General features: G+C 32.7%; 1 protein-coding gene across 4 annotated transcripts in view; it reads right to left on the bottom strand.

Moving 5' to 3' along the window:
• The window catches only part of LOC102677565, a 168,165-nt gene that overhangs the window by 7,516 nt on the left and 147,001 nt on the right, over positions 1-13,648 (bottom strand). For 3 of the 4 annotated variants that reach the window (XM_031510326.1, XM_006615363.2, XM_031510327.1), the window contains 3 exons: positions 3,124-3,772; positions 1,720-2,752; positions 299-443 (listed from right to left, as the gene is read on the bottom strand). In XM_031510326.1, coding sequence (XP_031366186.1) covers positions 299-443; positions 1,720-2,752; positions 3,124-3,772 — 1,827 coding nt within the window. Of the gene's footprint in view, positions 1-294; positions 444-1,719; positions 2,753-3,123; positions 3,773-13,648 lie in introns of all 4 variants that reach the window. The other variant, XM_006615364.2, reaches the window with a different exon arrangement.

The following is a 13,648-nucleotide window of genomic DNA, read 5'->3' as shown; positions in this document are numbered from 1 at the left end:
TGTGTGTAACTTAATCAAGTATTATTTCTTTTTTTATTTTTTATTATTACATATTAATGCTCTTTAAATAAGTTGAAATAATAAAATGATAAAATAATTTTATTATGTTCAATATTCAAAATTTTTATATAATATTTTATCGAAATAAAAAAAATATTATGAAATATTTTAGTTCATATAACTCGCATATGAATCTCTTTGATTGAACAATAACTTTTTCAACAAAAAAATCTTCAATTACTAAAATAATAATAATAATAATAATAATAATAATAATAATAATAATAATAATACTTACTGTTTTTCCTCGTCCCCATTTTCCGAGCAAGGAGTCGTTGGTTCTTCGAGAGACAATCGGCGTTTAGGTCGTGGATGCAAAGTCGCTTCCACCCTGAACAGACCGGTGACATAGTCTGTGGGTTTTTTATGCTCTGGAGCTGGAACTGATAAAAACGAAGTGTAATCAAAAAGAAAACGGACGATATTTATAAAAATTTGAACAACAAACTAATCTAAATATAGCTTTTATCTTTTTTTCAAAGTAATTTTTCTCTTCTACGTTGATGCAATAATTTTGCCGCTTCTCTATTTACATGTTTTTTTTTACAAATACTTTCTGAAAATTTCTATTTTCAACAATATGATACATTTATTACGATTCAATTTTTGCAAACTGGAAGAAAAATTCACAATGTTTTCGACAAGAAGAAAGCAAAATGATTTACGGTTATGAAAAAAATAATCGTGTTCAATAATATGGAAGAAATTCAAATTGAATGATAATTAGAAAATGTTTTACACAAGAGATCTATTTCGAGATGGATGAAAAAAAATCTAAATTCAAATTTAGATTAATTGGATAATAAAATTATTTTAAACTTAATCTAATTTCTTTTTAATATGTATCTGTGTATGAATTTCTGCACATACTTGGAATCCACGTGGAAGCCGTAAAACGTGTGTACACGTGCCTCTATCGAGACAAGGGGCAATAACAACAACGTAATTGAATAACACGGTTGACTGGTCGATTGGTTTAACGCTTATTAAAATAAAAGGTCGTCGGCCCGGCCAATGGACTCCACCTCGTCGCGGATGACGCATCAACAGCTATCAACGAACGCGTGGTACGAGCAAACTAGATCGTGTAGGTATGTATCTTATCTGTGTCTTATCATCATCAAGTGAATAATAAAATTCTCGGACAAGCGGATCGAAGCTATACGATGATATTGCTAGCTGGACTAAATTTGCCTTGCTCGCGATAAGCTACCGATGGAAACCTGAAAATCGATATCTTGTATAATGTTATTAAACATATTTTTTCCAGTAATTTCTCTTTTAATAGAGAATCTTGTTCAGTGTGCGAAATTTTCTTCATTTTTAAATTATACATATTTTAAAAAAATGAAAGAATAATTGAAATATCAAAGATTTATTTTTTCAATGTCTCTTCTAAAATGATATTATAATAATAAAAAAAAAATTACTTCATACCTAATTCGTTATAATATATTCGTTATTAAATAAAACTGTTCGCAAAATTAATACTGATAATATAATTATATTAATCGAATCATGTAATCGAAGAGAAAAATGTAGAAAGATATTCGCGATTGAAAACCAAAACATTAAATTAAATTAAACATTAAATCGTGAATTAACGGTACTATTCGAAACTATTGATCGACGTATATATGTACGTATATATAAACTTACCTAGAAGAGGTACCAGCTTATCGTTCGGATTGAGCTGACTCGCCAAGTCTCGACCCAATTCCTCGCATTCGATCTCTTCTGGCAATTTCTTTCTGCAAAGAAGAATTTCCCGAATCTTGACTGACGATGATTCAATCTCTGTTGTTTCTGGAATATCTGTCTGCGAGGCAACGTCACTGGTAGCCGTGTTCACTCGAAGCACTACCTCTGTACGTTGTAACAGTGTCAATCCCTCTATTCCCGGTTGAGGTGATACGCATGGCGACATTGGAGAAAACGATACATCCTCTTCGACCGGAGAATTTCTCGATGACGATGAGGAGGAAGCTTTCGATACGGAACTCGATACGGAGGAAGAAGTCGAAGATCTTCCTCCTGATCTGGATTTGCTCGATAAAGAGGACCTGTCCATTCGCAGCTCTATCTCTTTCGTTTGATTCGAGCGAACAGGTGAACTGGATCTATTCGAAGAACCAGTGTTGTCCGTTTGAGTGGGACTCGAGACTTTTCTATTGTTAAGGAAAGAATTCTCGTTCTTGGAGAAGCTATTGGACAAGTTTCGCGGTGAGATATGGGGATTCGAGGATCTACCGGATGAGGAGGAAGAAGAGGAGGAGGAGGAGGAGGAAGAGGAGGAGGAAGAGGAGGAAGAAGAAGAACTGGAACAGCTTCCGGATCGTCTGGGTACAGCCCCTCTTGAATTATCTCCTTCGATTTGATCCGGTGATCTTGGAGGAGAACTGGTCGGTGGTGTAGGCTTTTCCGAAACAGGTGACGCTTCGATAGAACTCTGCACCTCGTGGCCGCGTGACCAACAACTATCAGTTGCGATCGTCATTGCAGTAGTTGTTGACGATGTCGTGATACAAGTGGTGATCGTGCTGGTCGTTGTCGACGTAACGTTTGTTCTCTTTTCGTTACGTCGATTCAAAAGTTCGATGTTCTGTGAGGTCATCTCGATGGTGGCGCTTCGTTCGCGAAACAAGTTTTCTTCGACCATCGAAGAAGGTACTTCCATACTGCGATTCTGTTTCTAATTGTAATTTGTTAGATTAGTTTTTTTTTTTTTTTTTTAGTTTAAAATTCAAATTATTACGGGTAAATATATTATATTTTATAATATAATATAATATATATATTGTATTATATTATAAAAAAAATATATATATATTATATCAAGATTTTATTAATCTAGAATTTATTAGATTTTATTAAATAGTATAAATAATAAAAAATTTTATTAAATAAAAATAAAAATTTAAATTTAAATTTAAACGAATCAAGTTTGAATAAATGAAAATGTATCATATATCAATCTATATTAATAATATCCATACTATTAAATATTCGAGAGTAACTCATCGAGGATGTATCGGAAGCAAATACGTTAATAGAAATTATTACCTCTCTGTTTTGATGTAAAGGCTCGCAACTAGCCGTCAACTTTCTGCGTTCGCGTTCCAACTGTCGATTCCTGTCGTTAAGAACTTCGATACTCTGAGGCGATTGTCGTTCCTTACGCTGTTCATAATCGTGCCTTTTCTCTTGATGATAATGATGATGATGATGATGATGATGGTGATGATGCTGATGTTGATCCTCCAGGTTATCGTTATTATTATTCTCACTGGTTCGCGATCTCGCATCATTCAATTGCAATTTCTTGTTCAAATCGTGCGACAACTTTCCAATTATCTCAGCTGAATTTTGTTGTTGTTGTTGTTGTTGTTGTTGTTGCTGTTGTTGTTGCTGCTGCTGCTGTTGTTGCTGTTGCGCCGATCGTTCTTCCAACCGATGATGAAGAGCGTCCACGCTGTGCGATTTGGAAAGCTCCGGTTGTTGCTGGTGATGGTGATTGTTATGATGGTGATGGTGATGATGCTGCAACGGATGATGAGGCGTGACGCGAAGAAGAACCGGATCGTCGTGATCCCGTGGCGGTGGCCAATCCTCTAGGCGAGATGTCGGTGACATGGTTCTCTTGTAACTACCTTCGGTATCAGGCGCGCCTCGTTCTCGCCGATATGCCAGATAAGAGGCCTTCGATTGACTCCTGTAACCAGAAAATCGAACAATGTTAAAAGATCGTAGTGAAAGATTGATCATAAACGATAGATCACGAAATTACTTATAAAACGATAAATAATCGAAAATGTATAAATAAATATTAAGAATAGGTATGTACGTCGAAAAAGAAACAATCTTTTCAAATAATATTACGTTACATTTAAATAATTATAAATAATTAACGAATAATAAATATTTATTCAAACTCTTGTTTAGAAATATTTTCAATCAGGATTGTTACATTCGTATCTGTAAGAAGACTGATCGCACGTGACAAATGTAACGTGACAATATTTGATACGTATAGTTAATCGACACTAACTTTTTGAAATATAGCGATGACATCATGGAAACGATAAAAATTAAATTCTTTACGGCGTACTCGCCAGAACGTTCTAATTTTAATCATCGCAACAATCGCTAGTATTTATTACATATTTATATAATTTATTATAAGCTATTATAAGTTATAAACTCTAATTCATTTTTTCGTTAATTTAGTTTAATTATTATTTTAGCGTTACGTAATTTTAGTTTTTAATTATTAGTTTATATAATAATAATTTAGTTTTTAAATATTTACATATTATTATTGATAATATTATAATTAATATTATCATTTATATTTAATTATCCACCACCACGCTCGAAAATTTCGTGATATTGTTCATCCAGCGAAAATACAAAATGCAAAATTAGAACAACATGACGCAGAAAATGCGCTTACGTTAGATCTTCTCTCCACTGTTACAAATATACTATATATAAATAGTTTTGCTTTGATCGTTGTGAGTCAACGCACGTCTGTATAATTATGGTTTGAATTATAATTATACGGTTCTCATTTTGCCACAGGCTGTTCGAATATTTTCATTATTCACTATATGTATGTATACACCCTTTTATCGAAATACATATTATATTATAATTTATTCCCATATCGGCGAATGGCATGGAATTAACGTGTGTAATTTGCCGAACCGATCGAGCTTCTACGAATGGAACAAAGTGCTCTTTTGCCGAGAGTAAAAGTGATCTATTGTTCGGTCGCTTGCGAAATTCTTACCAACGAACGCATCCGCATCGATTAATCGCGATTGCGTGATTGATCGATCGAACGAACGTTATTGATTCGCGAACGTTTTCTGATCGGATTCGTAAAATACGATGAGGATAGACGATAGACGTCGCATCAGCATTTTCATCAATACTTGAATTTCAATTCAAGCGTTCCTATTCAAATCCCGATTTGTCTCTCATCACCAGCTTTCCACGAACACGCGCGCGCGTGGAAATTGAATCCTGATCGACGATCGAGCATCGATCATTGTTCCCTTTGCTCGTCCAACATGATTAGATGGTATTATGTAAACCGCTTTTCGTGCGAAAGTCATCGTAATCGGAAGGAAAGTGTAACATTTGTTGCCAGATCCAACATGTGAAACGTTTTGTTAGCGAAGAGAAAAGATCTTGTAATATATATTTCTCTGGACGAATATTAATTATCCTTTCTATACAGCGAAAGATAAAAGATAAAAAAAAAAGCTTGAATTTTGTATCTTAATTTAATATCAAAGTGTAAGTTATAACGCGATTTCTTTGCTTATGTATGCTCTTCGTAGGTCCTTTTTTACTTGAAAATGGAAAGCGATTATTGATTATTATTTCCAAGTGATTACTGTCATTTAAGCGAGACCGATATCCCCGATGACTTATCATTAATTGATAACAATTGACTACGGCGGGAGGAAGGGAGAGAGAGAGGAGGAAAAGAAGGAGGAAGAGAGCTTTGATTTCTTGCCAAAGTATCGATCGATGTTATTGCTCTCTCCGATATCTATGTCAAATTTATTCGTTTCGTGATCGAATCTGGGCTGATATTGTCATGTTTCGATTCGATCGGTATGCAAGTAAGTATAATACATCGTCGTTGCGTGCTCGAATATAAGTACGTACTTTGAATCGTACGCACGATACGCGACGAAAAGCAACCCGAAAAACGGTTAATAAGCTTCGAATCGCTTTCTCGAATTAATCGATTATGCACAGCTTGCTCGATCAAACGTGACTTTGTTATGTTATGATTACAAGAAAAATACTAATCTTTCATTATTCTTTTACATTGATATTTTTATTATAGAACGATGGATTGTACGTATTGATTCATTCCTAGGATTCTATTTCAATTTATTAAGATTAAAATTTATCGCAAGTATAATTCATATTATCGGTATAACACAATCTCCAACGTAATATTTAGCAATAAATGTTAAATAATGTGCAATCGTTATAATGTGCAACAATAATCTTAGCCACACTTGTATATTTAATATTTTGCAAAAATTTTCTTTTTAAATCTTAAATATATATTATAGATTTAAAAATTATACGCAATAAGAATATTTTAAAAACAAAATACGATCATAAATATTTAAAAATTTCTTTTCCGATTATTTTTATTTTTCACATTGAAATGATAATGATAAAAATTATTCGAAATAATTTAGATTAACTTAATTGTAATTATTGTATTTATTGAAAAAAAAAAACAAGTTCTAAAGAATGATTTTACGATTTCCGCGTTCATGAAAGATAAACAAAATGAAAAAAAGATAAAAAAAGAAATTTTTTTTTAACAGCTTCCAGAAGAATTAGAAGAGTTCACACGGATTTCTGTCTTGTTCTGGTTAGGAATGTACGTGGTTGCCGGCGGAAAAGAAAGTTTTTGCTGTAACGAGGTGATTCGAGCAAAGGACGAAAGTAAAATTCGCGTCTCGATTCTAATCACGTGGTCGATTCGACACGAATTTTCGATCGGGGCTAAAGTAAACTCGTCATAATTTTGACAAAAGAAAAAAACACAAAGCTTCGAAAGAGTCCAATAACTTTCAATTTTTTAACTATCAATTTTTTAAAAATTTATCTCTTCTCTTTCAAAATATTATATTTTCCAAAATTTCCTTTTTTTCTCATATATCCAGAAAATAAAATCGCTTTAACAGTGGCAATAATTTGACATCCCTACGAAGGAAATCCCTATATCGAGGAAAACGTGATTAATTCGATATACGGAAAAAAACGGATCAAATTAAGAACGAGTATCGAGTCCCTGACGAACATTTATTTATTTATCGCGCTATCATACTTTGAAACTTATCGTTGAAGAAATTAAAGACGATTTGAAAACGATATAAAATGATAAATCGAAAGTTGATCGACAAAAAAAAGAAGGATCTTACGAGAGATCGGTGTTCTATTCCATCACTCCATCATTTGCGAAGCGCGCGATAGTTGAGCGTGAGAACGAGAGCTTGGAAGGAAAAAATCACTTATCTCGAATCTTTCTCTCTCTTTTTTTCTCTCCTCGAGTATGCGAATCGCTTTCGCGACTGTTGTTACGCGTCGCATCATCCTCTACGTATTTCGATTCGATAATTTGTGCACATCTGCTTTTCTTCTTTTCTATGATTTGTCGAATCAGAAAGATCGGTTACAAATAGCTATTTTCGTTTATAAAATCGCATCTTACGCAATCTTACCCAATATTAGAACGTTGCGTAATACCGGCGCGTGATAGCGCGAAATATATCATTTTATAACGATATATGCACAATTATGTAAACGAACACCGGAGACAAGAATCGTGACCATAAGAGATCGCGATTTCCTGTTATGTTCGCCAATCGCGAAAATTTATTCCTCACTTGTCCAATTTTTCTCTGAATAATGATTGAATTTAAGAAATATTCGATACGGAAGAAAAAAAATGAAGGAATTCTTATTAAATTCGTTTATCGCAACAATGATTTGCATACAATGCAAAAATTTTGATTTTAAAAAAAATAGGTCTAAATATTTTCAATCGTTACGAGAATGTATACGAACATGGTAAAAAGATTCGATTTTTGCCATTTTATTATAATTAAAAAAAAATAGTAATTTTTATTAGTAAAGAAACATTGCAACAAAGCCATTTCGTTCTCAAAACTGCTTAAAAATTTGTTCGTATAATCGAATGGCAAATTATAATAATCTTCTTATTGTTACGTCTTCTTACGATATTGGTAAGAAATGTAATTAAATAAACGGATTTGAAATAATATCATGAAATAAATTATGCTTTCAAGAATATAAGTTTTAAGAGTTGTAACGTATAAAAGTGTCCTTATGAATCGTAATTTATGAATACGTGTTATTAAGAATTTCACCACAATTATATAACCATTATCCTTCTTTTTACTTCTATTTAATTATCATTACGACATAAAAATATTGATTCTACATTTATGTGTGCGATAAATGTATATATGTACGTATAAAATGTATATAATATGACGCGAAAATGAATATTGTTAAAAGAATTTCAAATTAATCGAAATGGTTTTGTTGCAAAAATTTCTCCATCTGTATATAAATTTTGATAGATGTGAGTAATTATAGATGATAAAAGAAGCGATATAGCGCCATATAGTGATAAAATTAATCGAAATAAAGATTAAAGATATTTCGAATCAACAGGAAAGCTCAAACTCGGAAAATATATATATAGCCCAAAAAAAAGTTATATTTTACAATTGAATCTTAAAATATTATATCTTGGAAATTATATCACGATTAAAAAATGATTAATGCTTCGAATCATACCATGAATTCATTTTAATAATTATTTTTCATTTTTTTAATAGAATCAATGGAAAATTTCGAGAAACTCGAAAAATGTATCGCGAGAAAAATTTACAAATTTCTCATCGGTCGAGATACAAATATACGGTGTATTTTTAAACTCGAACTGATATAATAAACTTGGTTCGTAAAATAACGAAGTAAAATAAGTAACGAGCCATTTTACTGCTCGATTCCGATCGCAACACGTAGCCATATGAATATCACGCTTTGAAAGTTACTCATGATAATGACCATACGTAACGATTTACACGCATGGGATCTTTTTCACGACACGTGTTTCTTCTCTTTCTTTTTTTTTTCTTCCTCCCTCCCTCCCCTTCTTCTCTCGAGCGCGGATAATTACAGTTAAGGATAAAGCATGCATTGCGAATAACAAAATAAAGAGAAAGGTGTCGTCGCATATTTTTTTTTTTTTTTTTTTTTTTTTGTTTCGTAAATGGAACGTAGATATTCATTAAGTTTGTTCTATTGCGATCGAGAGATTAGACGCGAATATGGAAGAAGCTAAAGTATTTTTTTTTTTTGGCCCATAAAATTACGATCTTTCTCCTATTTTCTTTTTTTCTTTCTTTTTCTTTTTTACGAGTATACAAACAAAGAAAGAAAGAAATGAAGAAATCGTGAAATATTTTTAAAAATGACGATTTATCGATTTTTACCAATTTTTAGCCAAATTAATAATAGGTCACGATCAATCAGACGTTCATTTAGGGAATATTTTCAATTTCGAAATTTTATAAGTCCAATTTCTCTTTGTACGCTAAACTATATTAGGGAACGGTATTACGAAATTTATTACGATTAGTTCATATTCCCGTAAATTTCTCTTAAATAAAAACAATACGAAACATTATCCATCGATCAATCATTTTTTCTTCTTTTCTCATTCTTGATCGATATCTGAATATATATAATATTATAATAATAATAATAATAATTCTTGTAAATAGATGTTTTTTATCAAGTTTCGCCTGTTGAAGAAAAGCAACGCGAAAAACAATAAAAAAATATAAAAAGATTGATTACACAATCTCGCGACTCGTTCGATCGTTAAGTCGAAATTACCGATAAATCATAGGCCGAACAACTGTGGTTTGTCAAAAAAATTTGCAGGACAAATGAGAGAATGGCGCAGTAGAATCGAAGGCGAGAACCGAACCGAATTATCGATGGGATAAGATCGCAGCTTCTTTCAACCGATAATCGCGGTATATCACGGTAATTGATGGTTGCGAGCGCATTTCACGGCCAGTCGCCTTCGATACATAAGAGAATTCGAAGAAATTAAATATTTATCTTCCCACGTACGATATCGATTCTGAATGAATTGATAATTCCAATGCAAACATACTTGATCCTTCTTTCTTATCACATATCTCGTACGATTTTCATTCAAGTTGCATGCTTTTGGACGATGAATCGATAAGATTTTAAATCGATATTCATCGGTGTAGAAGATTTTTATTCCGAAGAAAGGAAATTTATCGTCGTATGTTCTAGAAATTAATAATGTGCCAGATAAAGTTGCACCGTTATATTAATCCGAATATATATATCATTTTATTTAACATAACATTTAAATATTAATTAATAATAATTTGTTCTCGTCGATAGATAATAATAATATCATCTATACGTAAATATTTTCTTTTGTTCAAAAAAAGGTCTATCTAAAACGTAAAAAGTTTATAAGTTTTCAAGTGTCAAGATAAATGATAAATTAAATCTATCTTTAACCTTTCGTATAAAAAAGAAAAATTTAAGAAACTAATAAATTTTTTCTTCTTCTATTGCGAGAAACAAAAAATATTTAAAAATAATTTACGTATATTATATTATATTTTCATTCCGACGTCATTGCGACGATAAGATAGATTTGATCGTTCGTGAAAGAAATTAGATACAATGTAATATCGATTATTTATTCATATTTTTCCGCGAATTTCCTCTATTTATTCGATTCTTTCGAGCTTTAATAATAATTTTTTTATCAATTGTTAGTTTTTTCTTATCATAATGTCAAATTTGCAAACGATTTCATTTTATTTATCGATTTATTTTGTTTGGTACGATTCATCGTCGATCGAGAAATATCGAATCCTAAAGAAATACCGTGTCGTGTATAGAGGCATGAGAGAAAATGTCGTTGAAACTTTCAGTCAACTGTTGGAATTCGAACTCACTGATTTAATACGCGTTAATTAAATACGCGTGAAACAAAAGGAACCGGTTTTCACGGAAGCCGTGACGTGCCGTAAACTTTATTTTTAAAACGTATATCGTTTAAATTGGATTTACTTATCATTATGTGGGAGTGCTTTCGAATACATAAATCACGATTAATAATTATTGAAATATGAAAAATATATGGAAAATTTTTTCTTCGTTGAAAATAGGAACAAAAAGAAGAAAAAGATAATTGAATTTAAAATTCGAATAATTTAATATTAGAAATAAAGCAAGAATTTTTCACATTTATTGATTCGAAAAACTCGTAAATAATCGAATGAAATTCAAGAGACGTTAATGTTGCCAATATTTGGTCGATTATACGTCTATTAAGAGGGATTTATAGTCGATGGACAGAGGAGATATCGAGTCGATGAACAATTATTACGACACCTTGCTAATTAACTGAAACCGAGTTTGATCACGCATAACTTGATCCCAGACAGGAGGAGGAAGCCGAGAAAAGAAACGAGGGGGAGCGAAAGAGGGACGGACGAAAGAAGGAAGCGCGACAATTTAATATTTATGAGGAGATCGGAGCAACAGTTTAGTCATTGGAACGGATCGGTGTAGCGATTGTCGTATCCGGTGACACGAAAGGATGCCGATTCAAACGAATCATCTGGAATACGCCCGCATATGACGTATACAAGCCACGATCGATAATATTCCTTGATATTCCTTTTAAACGAACGTTTGATTGGAAACGATTAACTAATATATAAAATGATAATCTCAATTATATAATTTATACGATATAGTTTATTCTTATTGTTAACATAGTTCACAAATTCAATAGTAATTTTTTTATACAACATATATACTTATATATGTACTTATATAACTTGGATATAAAAATTTTAATAATATATACATTATTTTTGCGTTACGTAATTTTAATTCGATAAATAAAGGTTTATATTTTATTTAAAAAAATTTTCTTTTAGATTTTTTTACAATTTACATAACACTTGCGATCAAATTTCATTCGAGATTATCGATGTTTTCGATATATATACATCACGGTCACCTGTCTTCTTTGCACCGCCACTTGTTGCTGATTCGATATATTTGATATACATATGCACACGTACGAGCCATATGAAATGTTTCGATGCCTCGTCATCGTTCTTGTCATAATACAAAGTTGCAAAGTCTCGATTAATATAATTATATAATAATTATAATTAATATTATTACGTGGAACTCTCATATTCGAAATATTCGGAATCATTGTATTTCGTTTCAAGGGCTTTGTCTGTCATGGAGATACGCGAAAAAGAAATCTTCTATTGAAATTCGATTTATCGATTAATCCGATTCGATGAAATCGTGATTCATCAAGTATTTATCGATTCGTTTTCCGATACGTTGAAAAATTTTAATCGTCGAAATGTCGGATTATGAAACGTCTATATCGATTTGCCTATTGTTTTCGTAAAAGCGTGCGCTTCGAGCACAAAATGTTAAATCCGGTTCCAAATCCAACTTCGGTTTCTTTAAATCATATTTGATATCGTAACGATATTCGATTCGGTCTTCGGGACAAGACAAAGACGAAATCAACGAAAAATTCGGTTTTTTGTTCCATGAAAACGCGGGATCGGACACGGGAGCGAACAATGATGCGAGTGAAACCTCGTTGTTCGCATTGCTCGAAAAGTAGGTAACCTTCGCTCGATGGCGATCTCGAAAATACTGTATATATATTTACGGCTCGAGAATATACGTACATATATCGGATGAAAGTGCACTCGATGCCTCGAGAATTGCACCGATCACAATACTGTCGAGGACAGTTTTCTTTGCGAATGTTTTAACAGGAACGATCGAAATTTACAAATCGTTGATCGATTCTTGGATCGATCATTTTCGAAAGGAGCTACGAAATCCTGCTCGAAATAATTGCAATGTGAATTTCGAAACGATCGTTTTGAATTCGATATTTCGAATGATTTTTATCGCGTAACGAGGATTATTTAGAATTTCGAAATTTCGAAACCACCTTTTTATTCCATCGCATTGTAATATCGAGTCAAATATTCGATACGAGTTGTGAACTTGATTAATTAGCTTAAATTTCATCGTTTGCCTTTGATTCCACGTCGCCAGCCACGGTTTTCGACCTCAGCTTCGTGGAACACGCTCCCGCGGCCAATGTACTTTTATTGCCTATTCGCAGTTTCGAACAGGGAGGCTAGTACTGTTATGAATGGTAGCAACGAGTGAACAACGGACCGGCATAGCATCATTGCCGAACAGCTAGGTATTTCGCTATTTTCCCATGCTGTGTTGCGCACAACTATCGCGAATTGATCGCCATTGCTGCCGTATGAATTCTCAAAGATTCTATTCTCACGAAAAATCCGTTGTGTCTTCGTCACTTTGTGAAAGAAATAACCAAGGCGACGATCGATCGATCGTCGTTGATAACGAGACGAATAAATCCGTCAATGATCAAATTTTCGCGAGCGTAAAAAAACGAAGTGGAGTAAGAGGAGAAGAAGCTCCGCAACGGAGTTTCTGTTCACTTTCCACTGCCACGCTTTCATCCTACTTTACTGCCATTATCAACGGCTGTGATCTTGTTGGAAAGATTTGCGTCTGGTGAATTAAAAATAGGAAATGGAAACATTTTACGTAAACGTTTCCCTTTCGCCGTGCGGAAATAAAATTTATTTCCAACTTGGAAGAAAGCAGAACAACGAGACGAAACATGAAAATTAAATAGATATGTTTTTCCTTGCCATTAGATTCGAATTCCAAAATTTCTTTCTTGTAAGTGGAAGAATAATATATGGAGAATAATATATCTTTGACAAACATTTGTTTATCGCGTTTTCGAAGGACACAAGTCTGTTCAGACAAGTGGTTGGCATTTGCTAGCAAATTGATGATAAATAAAAGATCCGAAGACTCAAATCCACACGATTTATCTATATGACTT

Source organism: Apis dorsata, unplaced genomic scaffold, assembly GCF_000469605.1.
Source record: "Apis dorsata unplaced genomic scaffold, Apis dorsata 1.3 scaffold_221, whole genome shotgun sequence".
Lineage (NCBI taxonomy): Eukaryota > Metazoa > Arthropoda > Insecta > Hymenoptera > Apidae > Apis > Apis dorsata.
The sequence above is the reverse complement of the archived record's forward strand: the minus strand, read 5'-3'. Positions and strand labels throughout refer to the sequence as shown.